This window comes from Mesoplodon mirus (genome assembly GCF_964341445.2).
Source record: "Mesoplodon mirus genome assembly, chromosome: 13".
NCBI classification, from domain to species: Eukaryota; Metazoa; Chordata; class Mammalia; order Artiodactyla; family Ziphiidae; genus Mesoplodon; species Mesoplodon mirus.
The window spans coordinates 46458989-46478121 of NC_138989.1; the positions used below are offsets into that span (position 1 = coordinate 46458989).

General features: G+C 36.7%; 1 protein-coding gene across 1 annotated transcript in view; it reads right to left on the minus strand.

Moving 5' to 3' along the window:
• The window catches only part of LOC309814604 (desmocollin-1-like), a gene marked incomplete at both ends in the record, with an annotated part of 42774 nt that extends 24464 nt beyond the window's left edge, over positions 1-18310 (minus strand). Inside the window, 11 exon segments of the mRNA XM_082640603.1 lie at positions 295-537; positions 868-1076; positions 8123-8269; positions 8418-8677; positions 9992-10158; positions 11325-11366; positions 11369-11468; positions 17061-17111; positions 17113-17233; positions 17235-17275; positions 18248-18310. Of these exon segments, the coding sequence (XP_082496729.1) occupies positions 295-537; positions 868-1076; positions 8123-8269; positions 8418-8677; positions 9992-10158; positions 11325-11366; positions 11369-11468; positions 17061-17111; positions 17113-17233; positions 17235-17275; positions 18248-18310 (1444 nt within the window).
• Between the last annotated feature and the right edge of the window lie 823 nt (positions 18311-19133).

Below are 19133 nucleotides of genomic sequence, written 5' to 3' on the forward strand. Positions count from 1 at the left end.
TTCACACATGGAAAAAAGCACTTAAAGAAGAGGAAATGATTTACCCAGTGTCTCACAGCTAATTCTTGGAAGAACGAAGGCTATAGTTCTGAAAATTACTTTAAATTTAATCTGCTCTTACTGATAGGTTTATTCATCTATGACTCAGTACCCCAAGCCATAGAGTTCACGCAAGATTTTTAAAAGGACACATTTATCAAAGGCTATAAATATCACTGATGTAAAGAACTGCCATATGTTTTAAAAAATATTAGATAACATTTCAGCTAACACATTCTAGATAATTATACTTACATGACAACAATGCAGAACCCAACACCATGTCAAGAATAGCCCATCTTCCAAGTATTGCATTTGATCGCCTTGCATCTCTCGGAACTTTAGTAGTCATTCTACATTTAGATGGAATTGTACAGTCACATACTCTCACTGATAACATGTGTTCTGCAGAAACACCATGTCTATCTTTTATTTGGAGAGGCACAGAATAATAGTTATAATCAAGATTTTGCAGTCCACGAAGAATGGCAGTTTTACCTATGTGAAAAAAAGACAGATTTTGATTTCTTGAAAAGCCAGGAAAATTAACTGACATTGCTCTATGCTTACCTATACTATTCTATATTTAATATATTATTCAAATATTATATTAAAATGGATTTGTATGTTTTCTTAAAGATATTCAGAACAAGAGTCTAAACATAAGTATATTATTCATTGCTTTAAAAAACAAGGTATTATCCTTTTTCTGTGATCAATAAAATAATTTACTAAAATTAATATTTATTTATTATAATGAACTAAGGTGAAAATCTAGACCACCATCTTAAGTTCCTATTGATTAGAAGGTTTAGCATAACTACATACCATCCGTTAATGTCTCTATTGTCCAAAGTTTGCTGGCAGAATTATCGAGAATGAATTGAAAACGTGGCCCATTATCAGGTCCATCTTGATCTGTAGGTTTGAGAACAGCAAAATCCTTATCATGCCGACAAATTGTCACTTCTTTTCCAATTTGTGGTGAGTGATCATTATCATCTTCCAAAAGAACTACTAATGTTCCAGTGCAAGATCTGTTATATAAGAAAAACAAAAAATAGGATACTTCTTCACTTAAAGTTTATTTTCAACAATCTCTATGATGTACAGTTGACATCTGCTTTCTACTAGTTGTCTGAACTGGAATTTCATACACTTTCTGAACCACAAATAACATTGCTACCAGTACAAAATAGTGACATTACTCTTCCTTGGAGATTGGTAGCTGTATCAGATGATATCTTGAGGTTCTTTTTAAAACTGAAAGGTATGAGATTATAAGTAATGTCACTAAGGAATAACCAGTTAAGAAGAAAATTGATTTCTTACATCCTTCTTTAAGAAGAACATACATTCATGCTTAAAATACAAACACTTTACATTTGGTCATAGTCACTTCTTTGACTTCATCTCTTGACCTTCTTCTTCATCTACTCTTTGTTCAGACTTTGTAAAACTGACCATCAAACTCAGTAGGTGTGCTCCTGCCTGTGTACAGCTTTGGCACATTCTATTGCCACTGCTGGGAATACGTTTCTTCTCTTCTCTGCCTGACAAAACCTTATTATCCTTTAAGAATCCATTCAAATATCACCTCCGCATGAAACCTGCTGTGACTTCTACAGACAATGGTAGCCACATTCTCCTTCAATTTCTCAGAACCCTTGGTTCATCTTTGGCTCATGCACTGAACTGTGAACATGTTCATCCTAAGGGCTAAGTTGTATTCATCTTGAGTGCCTAGTGATCTGGGCACAGTATTTCTTGGCTAACTTAAAACTTAATACTAACACATTGAATATAATGCACTTACTATTTTTAGACTTTGTAAAAAAATTAATTGAATAAACTGTAAAAAAGTTGCACCCCCACCCCCATTTAATCAATTTGCTTTTGAGAATAAGAACTGTTGGGCTTCCCTGGTGGTACAGTGGTTAAGAATCCGGCTGCCAATTCAGGGGACACGGATTCGAGCCCTGGTCCAGGAAGATCTCACAAGTCGCAGAGCAACTAAGCCCATGTGCCACAACTACTGAGCCTGCACTCTAGAGCCCACGAGCCACAACTACTGAGTCCATGAGCCACAACTACTGAAGCCCACGCACCTAGAACCCATGCTCTGCAACAAGAGAAACCACCGCAATGAGAAACCCACGCACGGCAAGGAAGAGTAGCCCCCGCTTGCCACAACTAGAGAAAGCCTGTGCGCAGCAACAAAGAGCCAACACAGCAAAAAATAAATAAATAAAATAAGTTTATTAAAAAAAAGAGAGAGAATAAGAACTGTTACTCATCTCCAGCTCTCCACTATTATTGGTCTAATGTTTCACACGTAAGTCTAAATAAGTATTTTTAATTAACATAACGCCCATTACTGGTGTTCAAGAGATACTGAAGTTTAAAAAACATGTTCAAATTTTATCAGTTGTAATAAAATTACAAACTACTATAAATGGTAAGCTTTCAAAATTGAAATAAACAGAAAACTAACTGATGAAATTTCTCACTTTTTTTGCTTTGAATGCTAGTCTAAATTTTGGTGCATAAATATTGATTTTATCATAAAGACTACCATACATCATGTGTAAATGTAATCTGTTTTTTCTTTTTAGGTTGAAATAACAATTAAGCCATATTGGATAGTGTATTTCAGTGCAACTTTTTCTGTTGAATAACTAAAAAATTAATTTATTCAAAGTGACTTTTAAATTAATCACTTACATAAGGTAACTGCAGTATATACCTATTTTATCTGAACAAGTTTTACAATATCTAGAAATTAAAGAGAGATACAGCAGGCTTCCCTGGTGGTGCAGTGGTTAAGAATCCGCCTGCCAATTCAGGGGACACGGGTTCAAGCCCTGATCCAGGAAGATCTTACATGCCGCGGAACGACTAAGCCTGTGTGCCACAACTACTGAGCCCACGTGTCACAACTACTGAAGCTCGCATGCCTGGAACCCGTGCTCCGCAGCAAGAGAAGCCACCGCAATGAAGAGTAGAGAAAGCCCGCACACAGCAACGAAGACCTAACGCAGCCAAAAATAAATAAAATAAATAAACTTATTAAAAAATAAAGAGAGATACAATTTTTATTTTAAAAAATCTGCAATAGCATATAAACATTTGGGACTGCCATAAATTTGTAAATAAATTTGAATACAAGTAACAACTTCAAACCCTAACAAAGAAGTGAATAATGGGAAAAAAGCAGCTCTTATTTTTTTAATAAAAAAAAAGTTACAGGGGCTTCCCTGGTGGCGCAGTGGTTGAGAGTCCGCCTGCCGATGCAGGGGACACGGGTTCGTGCCTCGGTCCAGGAGGATCCCACATGCCGCGGAGTGGCTGGGCCCGTGAGCCATGGCCGCTGGGCCTGCGCATCCGGAGCCTGTGCTCGCCGCAACGGGAGAGGCCACAACAGTGAGAGGCCCATGTACTGAAAAAAAAAAAAAAAGTTACAGATACTACCTGTGAGTCAACATGTGTGCTCTGATTTTACTTTTTAAAATTTAAACAGAGAACTATTTCTCTTTAAGGAATAGAAATCTCACTTTTAAAAAATCTAATAAAGAAATAGAGGGACTTCCCTGGAGGTCCAATGGTTAATAAGAGTCCGCGCTTCCAATGCAGGGGATGTGGGTTTGATCCCTGGTTGAGGAACTAAGATTCTGCATGCCGCAGTGCAGCAAAAAAAAAAAAAAAAAAAAAAAAATTCAACCAACATTCATCACATAAATGATTATTTTCCATCACAGTCTGTTTTAAGCATGTTGTTAAAAAGGGGAAAACTTGAAATTGTTAAAATGGATAGTAGTCAAAGCCACAGCTGAAAACAAAGTCCTAGATGCCTTCTAAAACTATGAAAGACTGATTGCAAATTTTTCCTTACTTCTGAGAAATAGAGCAAAAAGTAAATAATTACTGATAATAGTTGAAGATTGTGAGAAGGTAATTGAGTGTGTATGTTTGTCTACTTCTAAACCTTATTTTAAATTAAGCACATAAGCAAATGCCAAGTATCGGTGAGTAAGGAATGTCATAATATTGGAGCTAGAAAGTACATCTTGGGTTAACTAAAATCTAAACTTACATGTCAACAATAGGGACTCTGAAATGCAAGAGTTCTCCATTGTTATTTAAGTTTCCAGGAACTGGAAGTTCACTGTTATGAATCAGCCCACTCCATGTACAGAACTCTTTAATTAACCACTAGAAAGTTTTCAGGTTCTTTCTTATCAAGCTATAATACACCCCTTAATCATTTCCAATTTTTTCATGGGTTATTTTGGACTATACACAAAATGTTTACCTCTTCCACATGACAACCCTGAAATATTTATTTTAAGAAAATTCTTTTTACAGCCGAATATAACAAAGCATTTGTAAACTTTTGAACTCAAGTTTCTATAATACATTAAAACTAGTTGTTCCAGGTGCCTATTATGCACTTGAACTTGCAAAGCTCTTGGTAGTGAAATTCACAACCTGGACCTGGAGATTCACAGGGCTCTCAAACAACAGAGGAGTGACAAATATCAGTACCTACACGAAGCAAACATGCCGAGATCTCTGCCAGATGCTTGGTAAAAAAGATATTTAGCAATGATAAGGGTCCTTGTATGAAAATGAGTTCAGAGTCTAGCTAGAGGAAAATAATGTACATGAGAAACAATGTGAGCACCCTTTTATAGAGAAGACACATCAACTGTGATAATTACGATATTATTCCCAGGGAAGGAGGGCGTAAAAGGTGTTCATAGAAGAACTGAACAGGGACTTCCCTGGTGGTGCAGTGGTTAAGAGTCCGCCTGCCAGTGCAGGGGACATGGGTTCGAGCCCTGGTCTGGGAGGATCCCACATGCGGCGGAGCAGCTAAGGCTGTGCGCCACAACTACTGAGCCTGCATGCTGCAACTACTGAAGCCCGCACACCTACAGCCCATGCTCCGCAACAAAAGAAGTCACCGCAATGAGAAGCTCGTGCACCACAGCAAAGAGTAGCTCCCACTCACTGCCAACTAGAGAACGCCCGCGTGCAAACTGAACAAAGACTAGTGAGAGCTACCACAGAAGATGTCACTGCCATTCATTTGAAGAAGCAAAGGGACCTGAATTTCAAACAGGAGGGGCAGTCTAATTCTAGGTGGAGGGTGTATAAAACGGTGCTTTCTAGAGTGAAAGCAGGGAAACCAGCCTGACTGACTGACAAAAATATTGACACAAAAAATATAAGGAAATAAACTGGATTCGAAGAAAGCTGGAATACCTAGATCATCATCATAAAATATTTATGAGCATCAAAACTAAACATTCATTTGGAAATATAAGTACTTATTTATATATTTGGCCCTTGGAAGCATATATTAAATGGATTAAAGTTCAAATAAACAAAATCCTTCATGACACCCTACGGTTTTCCATTAACATTTATAGCACCTTTATCTTTACTTCTTGAGCACATCCAAGTTATCCATGGGCCTGGGACATAGACTCACAAAGTTTAGATTTGACATTTCATTTCTTTGTGCTATGATCACTGTATTTAAAGACATTCTTTTGTCACCAAAAGACCAAGTTAATTTCTTATATCTCTGTTTTCCATATTTTCCTTCTCTCCAAAAAGTATTTCATTTTCTATCACCAAGCTTCTGCATTTCCGTGAAGCTTCCTCCCTTTATCTTTTAATCTGGGTGGGCAACTCTTTAACTGATTTCCACTTCTCATGATATGCATACATTCTTTGATGGGGAAAATTTTCATACGAGGGAATCTGTTATGAGAACATAATAATCCCTCAACTGATATTGTATGAAAATTTGACCTTGTCTTATGAATCCTAATTTTCATGGCCTAGTACTTGGAACTTAAAAGACAATCAACATTTGTGGAATAAGTGAATAAATATAAATCCTTGTTTGACATCATAATTGTGTTCCTGAACCATTCAGATTTCACTTTTGCCTATATAGAAGCAGCAAATCACCAGGATTATAAAGGAGTGGCAATGTTAACTATATTTCTCAGTTAATGTTTTCCCCATTCTTTAGTAGATTTTTTTCCTACTTATACTGAAAGAATTACATTAAAAGATTGTGTGAGAGGTATCAAGAGGAAAGGAAGATCATATGCACATGATTAAGTAATAATATTCAAATTGAGGTTTTCTTTCAGATTTTGAAATCTAAAAATTTTTGGCTCATGGGCATAGTTCTTTCAAACTGCTTGGTCATCTCACTGATTATGACGTGCAACAGACATTTCCATCCCAGGGTTAACAGGAATAGACCAAGGCTGAGAGAGGAAGTAAGGAAAAAACCTGAATGGGACACATGTAGATGAACTGGCTTGCCCTTCCTCTATAAATCATAAGCAGCAGTATCTTCATTAGTTTAACCTTTGTCTCTCATCAGAGAATCTATTTTTTTCATAGATGTGGCTTTTAGTGTAAAGCTATAGAAAAAAGTATGGGTATAATATGTGAGAAAACATCTGTCTTTATCTTATTATCAAAATATCAAGGGGCAAAATGAATAAACATGAAACATTTCATGACTTACTTCCAACTTTTGTTTATTTCCGTGGGATTTGATATGTGTTTATTCATACACTCACCCATTCCTTCTAAAGAAATTCAGTGATTCTATAGAAAAAGACCACAACATTGCTTTACCAGCTTGTTTTTTTGAACATCTAGTATATAAAAATATGCTAACCATAAAAATAATGGAAACCATCTTGGATTAAGCAGATAGTCAAAAACATAGGCTCTGTCATAAAAGCTCAAGTTCATTCACCTTTATCATTAATAGAAATTTACCCCAAATGAGTGAGTAATTGGTGTGGTGGAATGCCATATTGTAACTTCTATTTATATTTTTTATCATCTTCTTTTAATATCTATTTTTATGATATATACATTAGCATAGTAGTATATGTATATAAATAAACACACTAGTAAATATATGGGAGTGGTTATGGACTGGTCTCAGCCTATCAATAACCAAGGTTGCAGCTGAACTGGCCCTTGTGGTTCCTCTTATGATTGCAAGATGTCCTAAGTAATAACGGTCAGGAAACATTGAAAAAAAAAAAAGTTTATTACTTACAAGTCCTGGAAATTACCTGGCACACATGGGGCCACAGAACAAGAGTAAGTTTGTGGGGAATGGACGGGGTGGGGCAAGGGGAGTGACACCTGGGATTCTTCTTTTATTGAGGTGGAGGCTGGGGCCTTGGGTTTCACAGGCTCACTCTTAATTTAAAACACAAGAGCAGGAATTTAAAGCACAGGAAGAGATAAAACCAGCAGCCCAAATGGTGAGTTACTGAAATCAACCAAGATCTCTAAAACAAAGGAGCCTGGGGAGATGGGGTGGGGGTCAGCCTGGCTCTTGATCTAGTTCTGTGGTTAGCAATGTGTTTATTTGAGATATCAATCAAAGCTTAAGTCAGACACTTGCATTACAAAAAGAGAAGCCAACTGACAGGGCTTACACTGCAAAGGTCTATATTCAAAAATGATTTACTGCTTGGAGGATATATTCAAAAGAGTTTTGAGATCTCTACTTTAGGACATTTGAAGAACAGTTCTTCACAAAACAGGTTCTAGAATTAACCTTGGAGAATGATTGTAAACCTCAGCAAAAGACATTAAAAATCATTGTTTGACCATTTATTTAGGAAATAGGATAAATGTTTTATTCCCCAGTAAGAGAGACTCAGAACAAATCTATCTGAACACAACCGTTGAAGGTGGGTTGAATCCCTCCAGCAAGTTCAGATCAGAATAATCTAAATCTGTACTCCTGAGAAAAATAGGGATCCTTGATGATGCCACTATGTCCATGGAAGAAGTCAAATAATATGGACCTTGAAACTGGGACTTCGGCCGTTCACCACCTCCTAGTTTTGCATTAGTGATGCACTGGGACCTAAATTGGGTGGTTTCCAAGCAATTAAGCAATCATAATGCAAACATTTTTTGCATTAAATTTTGATCTGGAAACAAACAAATTTAAATTTAGCTCCAAGATTTTCTAAAATATGTCCTATATTTATATTTTATTTCTAGAAAATTGCACTCACCTGCATCCATTGCAATCACGGAATCATTGTATTGGTTGTCTTTTACAAATGTTGATTTTCTATCTAGAACTTTTACGGTTTTGAAGTCACCAGTGTATCCATTAATTTCAAACCAGTTATCTTCATCTCTTATCTTCTTATACATAGTTTTTAGAAATCAAATGTAAATGCTCAAACCAAAGAGTGGACATAATCTCAAAATCCGTCATCCTAAAAATACATAGGATGTTCCCAAATTTGAAATCAATTATCATCACAATTAAAAAGAAGGAAATTTTGAAAATACATTACCTTAAGCCCTCAGCAGTGCCGCTGTCCGGATCCACTGCTTCGTATCCAAGGAGTGTTGTGCCCACTGGGAGGCCATCTTTACTCTTAATAACTTTTACTGGTAGTTGGCATTCAGGGCCCTCATCATGGTCTTTAACTTTAACAGTGACAGTTGTAATGCGCATAGTAGGAGTTTGTGAGTTTGCTGCTTTAGAGAATTGTGCTTCGTTAATTACACCAATTTGCAAAACCATTTGGCGATGTACATCATAGTTCAATGACTGTTCAATAAACATACCATAATGAGTCTCTCTATATATACATATATATAGAGGACATAACTATGTTTCCAAGTTTTAGCACAAAAGGGAAAATCATTTTTATGTGTAAAATGTTACCAAAAGTTGTTGCTAATGTATTAACGATGAATAATTAGCTTCCTATAGTGACAAACACTATCAAATGTAAAATTGTTCATTTTTAAGATTCAACAATTTTTCTTCTCGCTTTCCTTTGGAAAGGTCCTGCTTTCATTTTTTTTTTTATTACAAGTTTAAATACTAATAGAAATACAGAATAAGTGTTTGAATAAATTCAAATGGACTATTTCTCATTATTTTATTATTATCAAATAGGATAACAATGATAACTAAATTAGCAAAAGTCCCTCTAAGCTAAGTATACAAACTAATTACATAGACTGTAACCAAGCAGGACCCTATGGGGCCTTCCCGGGGCAGACTTCTCCCCCATATACTCTGCTTTAGCTCCTTTCTGTAGTGCCTAGATAATAGTATCTGATGCACAGTTCCTGAGTTGTTTTAAAGATGTGAAAAGCCCCCACCAAATGGAAGATGTTAACTACTTGATGACCATGGGCTCATAGCCCACAGGCCTAAGGACTGATAACGTTAACCCCTATGACACCACCCTGTTACCTCACCATCAACCAATCAGAGAACTGTGCAGGAGTTGATCACATACTCTGGGATGCCCCTCCCTCACCTTGCCTTTACAAATGGTTTGCTAAAATCCTTAGGGGAGTTTGGAGTTTTTGAGCACAAGACACCTGTTCTCCTTGTATTGGCACCTTTACAATAAAGCTGCACTTTCCTTCACTACAACTTGGTGTCAGTAGATTGGCTTTACTGCCAGAGGGCGAGTGGGCCTGAGTTTGGTTCAGTAATAAGACTACTAGGACATGAGATTTGGCTATAATGGAGCAGTTACTCTGAGTATCTGAGTCAAAAGGTATAATCATATTATCTAGCAACACCTTCTCAAAGTATATTATATACGGATTTGTTAGTTCATGAACTGAGCAACTAGAAAGAATCCCAAAACAATAAATGATTAGAGACTAAAATCTATCAAAATAACAAAAAAAAGAAAGAAAGAAATCTAGAAAAAAGTCCAAAAATATTTTTTAAAGAAATTTAAAAAAAGAAAGGAAAAATAAGCAATATTATAATTAAAGGACAGTTTCTAAAAATTTTATAAGGAACACAAAATAAAAATACTGTAACTTCTTTGGGAGTTCATGATCAGTTTACACATAGTTTAGTGATTGAGAAATTAATTAAGCAATTCATTACTTCTCTATCCAGTAAACGTGTAGTTGTGGTGATGACACCTGTGTCTGGATGTATGGAGAAATGCTTTGGATTGTCTGGAATTTGCTGTAAGATTTTATATTTCAGACGAGTATGTAGAGCATCAGGTTCATCGAGGTCTATGGCAGTCACTTTTCTCACTGAAGTTCCTGTTTAGATAAATCCAATACTGTCAACAACTTAAGATAGCGATATAATTGAATTACAAACAAAAATAAAATCAAGGCGTTGCTGCGGCATATTCTCCCAAAAACCCCACAAGTTGACTGATTTTACAGATAAGTGGAGAAGTATCTAAATGCTCTCCCACAACTCCAAGATCCCCTAACCTGGAAACTTCAGTTAGGTGGCTACTGTGGATAACATAATTTGTGTTCTGCATGTGTGAGAACATCCACCCCACCGTTGGTAACAGAGGTTCTCAAATTCTTCCTCTCAATCCAGTACACGGGCCATTTTTTGATGGGACCTTCTCTGTATATCTTGTTTCTTTAATATCCCACTTGATAGTGTTAAAGGAAAAGCACAGCTTTGCATATGATAACAAAGGTTTTATGCTTTTATATTTTAATAAATGTGCTGAATTGTTAATACATACAAGACAAACATTATGCAACAGTCAGAATATCATTTGGACAAGCTTTATGGCTCAGAAATCAGAGTATTGGTAATGTTACTTTAGCAAACCATTTATTGTGGGAAAATAATATTAAATGTGCACACAAAATAATGTTAAATATGCACATAGAAACTAAGAACATATCTTGTGATTTTTGAGAATGAACTAGACTTGTTATGCCCTTTGGTTTGATGAGGCCACAATCTTGGCTGCTGAGAGCATCAAACCAGTTTTAAATTTTTTCAATTTGTTTGGGAAATAAGCTAAGTAAAGAAATGCATATGTTGTTATAAGCCAGATCAGCATTTCCATACCATAATCTATTTCTGGGTCCTTGAAAATGTATTGCGACTTTATAAAGATTCAAATGCTCTATTGCTTTATAAATACATCTGGGACACATATGTACATGATCAAAATAGAAAATATAAACAGCCTTTGTCTGTCATTGCGGATTAATCTAACAAAGTTAGTAACTTTGTGTATCAGTTAGCTGCCTTCTACATGTGCCTAGAAAATGAGCACAAAAAAGGTTTGCCTTTGAAGCGCCTATGATCTTATAAGACTACAAAGTTTTATGTAGAATATCCATGAAAGTCAAGCATTTAAAAATGTTTTGCATAACTGTGCCTAAAAGATTAATGAAGAATTCAACTGCAGCAAAATTCTCATGTTTTTCCTAAGATGTGAACTTACCGGTTTGGCAATTCTCAGGCACACTAAAGACAGTCAATTGTCTTCAAAATATGAGGCGTTATCATTATCATCTTCAACTTTGAATAGTAAGGGGAGTGGGTACTCAGGTGCATAACCGTCCACAGTAGTTGCATAGGCATAGATCTGAAAGGTAGACAAACACCATCAGCTAATTCTTGAATAACAAATTAGGCACAAAATTAAACCTAGCGGTTGGGGAAAGATGTAATATTTTAAAATATCATTGGCAAAGGCCTATGTAACTAAGAACTTATGCAACAGAGAGACAACACAGCAGCACAGACTATGCCTGCCCTATGGCTTCAATCCTTTCTCATTATTCTCTCACCAAGTACCACGCACTCCAGCTGAAGGAGGCTATTCTGTTCCCTGAATTACCTGCATGCAGTTCTGCTTGTTAGAATGCATGTAGACTTCCCCTAGTCATGCTAATAACAAGTATTTTTTTCTAAAGTTTATACAAAATATGATTCTAGTTATTTGTAGATTTATATACGCATATAAATATCAACTATTTCTGGGTGACTCGACTGTGTTCTTTTCTCTACCTGTATTTTCTCATTTTTCTATCAGTAACATGTATTTCTTGTGTAGTAAAAATGCTAATAAAATCAAATATATATATATTCCAAACTCTATCTCAAAATGATATATCTTGGTCCCAAATGTGAGGATTTAATGCCCTTTTTCTTTAAATACCATCAAATTATTTCTGAAGTTTTCTGGTAAATGGTTGTTGAGTTAAACAGATTTTCTTCACTGACAGTAGCAACTAAACCTGCCCAAAGCGAAGTCTGTGTTAACTCAGTTCATTACCACAACTAGCCTTCCTGATTTCCCTACCTTAACCATTTTCTAAAATGAACCAGGATTAAAATCTCAGGTACCTAACTCCTCCCCCTCTTTAGCCTTATATTCGTCAGTTGCCAGGTTCTAGAGATTACAGCATTTCTGTGTCTCTGTCATTCACTTCTTTTTTCTATTCTCAATGCCATTATCCTCATGTGACTCCAAATGTATCCTTTCATACTCTATCCTACACACATGTCCTACCAACTTTCCTACAGTTGTCCTAACTGACCTTCTCCAAACTATGTAGCCCTCAGGAGTCAGATTCATTTCCACAAAGCACAATTTTAATCATGATATTAGCTAATCAGACTTTTCAGTGATCTTCCTATCATCTACCAAAGTAACACAAAATCTTCACTGTTGTGTGGAAATGAAACATCTCATCTTCACATGCTAACCTGGAGGGGAAGAAATTTCCACTCCAATCTCTAGGACAGAAGGTTTTGAAATAACCATTCATGTTCTCTCTGTTCCCTTTTTCACTTTTCCCCAAACAACCTCCAGCTGGGTTTTTTCAGTAATAAAACTGATACTTTGATTTCTGTCAGTCTGATCCCTATATCTTAATAAATTCTGCACTCAGGGATACAGGAGGGTATTATCACCACTTCACCACCACCACACTATTCAGCCTTCCTATCAATCCCTCCCTCTCCCCTCATATTTTTATTTGTTTGTTTGCGGTACACGTGCCTCACTGCTGTGGCCTCTCCCGTTGCGGAGCACAGGCTCTGGATGCACAGGCTCAGCGGCCATGGCTCACGGGCCCAGCCGCTCCGCGGCATGTGGAATCTTCCCGGACCGGGGCACGAACCCGTGTCCCCTGAATCAGCAGGAGGACTCTCAACCACTGCGCCACCAGGGAAGACCTCCCCTCATATTTGATGTAATTTTTTCTTTCTTTAAACTGCTGTCATTTTGAGAGTTTTGGCTAGAAAAAACTATGTAATTGTTTTATGTCCCTATTAGTTTCCAATTGTCCTCAGGGGTGAAGCCTGAGACTTAGGATATTTGTGTGATTGAAGCACCTAACACAGTGCCTTACATTGGGTAATTCACCAGTAAATAGCTTGTTGCATTCAATTCCATCCATCTTTTTTTTTTAGGAAAATAAACCACCCCTTAAGTTTGCCTTCTGTAAAAACTGTCTTAAACATTCTATGGGACCACTTGTAATGAATTCTTCTACTTCATCACGTTGGTATTAAAACATCTCCCTATCTAACCTAAGTCCATCCTGCTGTAATTTACACTAATTTTTGCTAGTTTTTCTCTTCAATGGAAATGATCATCTACTTCTCGCTGTATAATCACTTGTAGTTTAAAATAGCTCCTGATGCTCAACTACAAATAAATATTGTTATTCCACATTCCACTGATTTTCAGATGTAGTGATTTTGTTTCCGGTACTATTTCGGGTACTAGTTTGATTTTTCACTATTAATGTGCTGAGCATCTCCAAAATAAATAAAAATTCAAATAATTATTGTAAAGATGATTTAAACTAGAAATGCAGCTGAACTTTAAACCACAGCCTGGATCCCTTGGAGAATCCACTAATATTCACATGATAAAGAAACTAATTATAAATATTTTCATAATTAGTCACTAAAGCAACAGTTTCAGAAAGCTCAATAAAACTAATGGTTTTGCAGTCTAGTTCCCATTATTCTATATTAAAAGCAATAATAATATATTTAAATATTGTTACAATACCTATACATAGAATGCTATACTTTAGTAGAATTAGTCATATTTTTAGCTAAGTTAGAAGAGTGTTATTTAAATTTCTTGTGTCTACTATTGTGATATTTTCCCCTTGAATTCTTCTGTAGCTTGAAGAACCTCATCTCTTTTATCCCTTTTGCACTATAATTTGCCTTTATCTCTGTAATTGCTCTCATCTTTGGGAACGTATAAACAGTTGTCAACAGAAGATGGGGCTTGAATTTACCCTTGTAGAGAGGGGTATTGAGTGTAGACTGGGGAGAGGAAAGGAGAGAGCAGTGACACCAAAGCTGAGTGTGTACAGAATGTAACTAGCAACATGAATTTAAAGACAATGGATAGACTTGTGTGTCTGGAAAAGAAATCATATGTTACAAGATAGTAAGGCTCTGGCTGGATAGGTAAGAAGGGACCAGATTGAGCTGATTTTTCCCTATAAACTTATAAAAGGTACAGACTCTCCTCAACATTCAAAGAGGAAGATTGTTTGCAGCTGCTTTCTTTCATAAAATAACTTGGAATTATTGAAGAAAATTCACTTCTTATACAACTCTTCTTTAAAAAACTTGCAAAAGGGCCTTATATAAATCCCTAAAAGATTAGATGCATTGAATGGTTTAAAACAAATTCCTTCAACTGCAATAATGGTGTGACTCATCCAGAAAAATCTTTACCAGACAAAATTAAACAATACAACATGGGGCAACAGAGCAAATGGGAGCACAGTAATGATATGTATTGAATTAGACCCTGTTCCCAATAATCAAGGAAATCAAATTATTTCGAACAAGAATAATTTATTAACACTTAACATTCAAATAGCTTAGGTAAAAGCAAAGAATTGGAAAATCCCATCAAAAGCCCCAGTCTTGAGGACAATATTCTGGAATATGTGCATTATTTGATCTCTGCCATTAGAATATTTTTAGAGAGCTTTACTGTTTATATGGTGATTTTGCCAGCATTATGGCATTTAATGATCACAACAGCTCTGAGGTAGATAAGACAACAATTAGCAGCCCATAAAACAGAGAAGAAAGCAGATTCTTGAAGTTGTGACTTGTCCAAGACTAAAAGCAAAAGTGGCAGATACTGAAGATCCACTAATTTCCAGAGAAATAAGCTTTCCAGTAAAAAACAGTAAATGAAACTGATTTGATAGAAAAGCAAAGACATACTATTTTAATTTTAACCTCTACATTGACAGAGAAGGCTTCTATTCCACATTGTCTCAAGAGATTTTACAACTTGCACCATGTTTACATCTGGTTGTTATACTTTATGAATTTTGTTGAATTGCAGTGGTGTTTCTAAATGTCAATTCAATCTTAAGCATGTTAATGGAAACTAGAGAAACACAAGTAATTCTGAAGGAAAATTATTCAAAAGGCCAACTTTGAGCAAAAATTCCAACTATTTTATTCCTTTGTCCTTTAAAAGATGTCAAAAAATAGTGAAGTAACTTATTTTATTTTGTTTTATTTTATTTTATTTTAGGCCACACCATACGGCTCTTGGGATCTTAGTTCCCTGACCATATATATCCCCTCAGCAGCGAAAAGTGCAGAGTCCTAACCACTGGACAGCCAGGGAATTCCCAGTAACTTATTTTAATTATAAATTATTCTCTTTCCCTTCCCTCTTGCAATGATCTTAATAAGAAGCCAAAAGAGACAGCAGACTGACCAGTGAGAAGCAGCTAAAGACCTCAAAAATCCATAAACAGCATGTTATCAGCAGAATAAGAAATGAAGTGTACATCACAACATACAGAGCAGGCAGCTTTTTATTTCTCCACAAGAATGACTGCTAGTGTTAGAGCTTTTCTTCCTATGAAGAAGCTATAAAAGCAGCAGAGAACTTATGTATTTACATACACATGTATGTAAATATACATATTTATCAATTATTTATTTGGCTTTTTGCTGAAAAGGTCAAAATGTTTAAAGTGAAGAAATATAGCATTGCGTATCATTCTAGATACTATGATTTTCACATATATGGTAACGCGAAGAAAATAAGTAACGATTGTATATAACAATATCATGGATAATGCCCGAACAATTTCTGTTTTTATTAATAACACACACACACACACACACACACACACACAGAGTAAGAACCAGTTTCACCTATTTCCTGATGTAATCACTTGTCACTTAACCAAACAGAACTTTATAGGGTTTTGGTGAAAGATGCTATCTTGAGAAATATTGACCCGCCTAAAAAGAGATAATCCATTAACAAATATTAAAGAATTTATTTTATTCCGCTAGAAGTGGTACGATGAAAATTTGTTAAAATACTAGCTACTGTGCAAAGCATTTGTATACCTATATAAAGACACACAGGTCAGCCTGTGTTCCAGCATATTTTATTTTATGTGATATGGAGACTCTTTACAATTTGGACATAAAAAAAATATTTTGTAAGCCTTATTCTAAATGTATAACAAATGTAAAGTATATGTAATATGTAAGCATATTCTAAATTTGATGAAGAGTTCTTGTAATCAAAACAAATTTAGCTGGGAAAGTCTCTTATAAATCGAGTCCTCACTGCAAGAAGACGAGCTTAGTGTCCGAACATTCAAGCCAATCCGGTGGACTGGCCCTAGTGCATTCTCTGAAGAGAGGGACCTCTTAGAAAGTTCTATTAAGATGGAAATAAACTGTAGATGATCTCATCTCCTCTTTAAAGAGAGACTCAAATCCATAGTTACTTGGGAGAAAGCCACTCAGGGTGGAGCACCACATCTCCAGCCAGAATGAATCTTCACTGACCCACCTTGCCTTGTTCTGCAGGTAGGTCATTCTTTTTTATTTATTTATTTTTGTTTTTTTTTTTTTTCTTTCTTTTTTCTTTTTTATTTTTTAGGTAGGTCATTCTTATTGCCACACCTGAAAACATTTGATATTCTGACTTTGCTCCCTGGCTACTGCGTTGTTCATTTTTACACCAGTTGTAAATAGCCCTATTATTCCTTAAAACCATCTAGTCTTTATGTATGTTAATTATAAGTGGAATAGACGAACAAGTGAGCATTCAAGAGCAATAATTTTAGCACAGAAGGAAATAGATGAGATGAAGGGCTCCTGTGAGCAGATTATTGTGCTTAAGTCTTGCCTAATATACCTTCCTTCCTCCTGCTTCCAGTACAATTTCCATCTCCTTCTGTTCCTGTCTCTTGAGTGTCTGAAAGCAAAATGGAAAAACTCTTCTTTTCAGAAGACAAAATGAGGTCATGTGTTGTGTAAATGGAGCCATCTTCTAGAATTCCGAAGTCAGGATCGCTTGACTGAATTAGGTTGGAGACACTCCTTCAGATTCACTGCAGGGAAGAAATTACACTGTAATTTGTAAAGTGAAACAAGAATAGAACAAGTTTTACAGGAATGACAACCTCCAGTTAGTTCATGAGAAGCAAAAAGGGGGAGGTTATGCTTGGAATGTGTGGAGTAATTACTATTCTAAAACTTAGAGGCCATAAAAATTAAGTAATTAAATTGATGGAGTCACCGTTTCCACTGCTTTCATCATAAAATAATTTATGAACAGACATAAAATATTTTTAATGTCACTGGATTTATTGTTTCCACTTTAACTCATGTATATGTACAAATGTGTTGTTTTCTATTATATGTAGTAAACTGTATGATGTCAGATTTTGAACTTGTTTGCAATAATCTGTGATAGTTAAAACTATCTTGCAAAAAATAAGAAAACTGGTCTATACTTAAGTAATATCTCTCAGTAATACTGCAAGTACTAATTCTATAAAATCTTTTATAGGCTTAATAAACCCCAAACTTAATAATGCTTAGTGGTTGTATCAAAATATTTCCTTTACTGATTCATATTTAATATATTTACCATATTTACTATGTGTCTTTAGAGTATAGACTGTGTACCTTTTAAGTGCTTTTAAAAGATATAAGGGATTAATTCAAAACCTCAAAGCACTGGGCAAAGTATACAGAAGTATACCACTTCTGTATACAAGGTGTGTTTTTCTTTTTTCTTTTTTTTTTTTTTTTTGTGTGTGTGGTACGCAGGCCTCTCACTGTTGTGGCCTCTCCCGTTGCGGAGCACAGGCTCCGGACGCGCAGGCTCAGCGGCCATGGCTCACGGGCCCAGCCGCTCCGCGGCATGTGGGATCTTCCCGGACCGGGGCACGAACCTGTGTCCCCTGCATCGACAGGTGGACTCTCAACCACTGCGCCACCAAGTAAGCCCCACCCTACTCTCTTTCAAGCCCAGACTGAAGGAGGGAAACACACAGTAACATGCTTGAACTCCCTAATCCTTTGCTTGTTACTCACCAGGAAAGAGAAAAGGAGCTGCTTAGAGAAGATGCTCCCTGGGGCAGTGGAGGCCACAGCCATCAGAAGCAGTCCCAATGGTCACGGGTGGTGCTGGATAACAGGGCAGCTTGGGATGCACAGGGTGGCTTCAGCAGATTCCCGACAGCTGGCACTTGTACAGGATATTTTGCTGCCACCTTGACGTGGATGAACGTGATTTGGAGAAGAGTCAGGAGGCAAGTGGTAAAAATGACAGGAGGAGGAGCAGCAGAACAATTGCTTTCCTCTTATTCTCAGGTCAGTCCTCCTCCTTCAATTCAATTACCTCGGAATGGAAAGAGGTTTTCCTATAAGTGGGGAGGGTGGGGTACCACTAGCTCTTCCTCACAGCTTTCAAAATTTCTACTGCCACTTGACGCATAGGCAGAAGCAACAGGGAGCACCCTCAATCCTCAGCCCTCCTCCCTTTCCCCCCATGTTAATGCTCTGAAGTCCTCCCTGGCTATTACCCACTCCCATGTCCTCCCCTCATTCTTGGCCTTGTTAACCTGTCTTGGCCCTGGGTACAAACATAGATGGTGTGTGCACAAACTCCACTCAAAGAAGTGATGCCTCCTCAGCTGCCATTGGCAAATCAGGAATACACAGCCATCTGCAATAACATCTATCAGAAGTTATCTCCCCATCTAAGCATTTTGGTGTAGTCTGTCACACCTAGCACTGCAGTTCTGCCTGAGGTCTGGCGCTCTGGTCCACAGCAGCAATTTCACAGATGTGTTGTGTCTACTCCTTATTATTGTCTGCATGCTGTGGTATGATTCTGTAGATGTTACAGGAATTTCCTACAGTGCATATTGAAGTTATACAAGTAAGTGAATAAAGAAATAGCTGGGGGCTTCCCTGA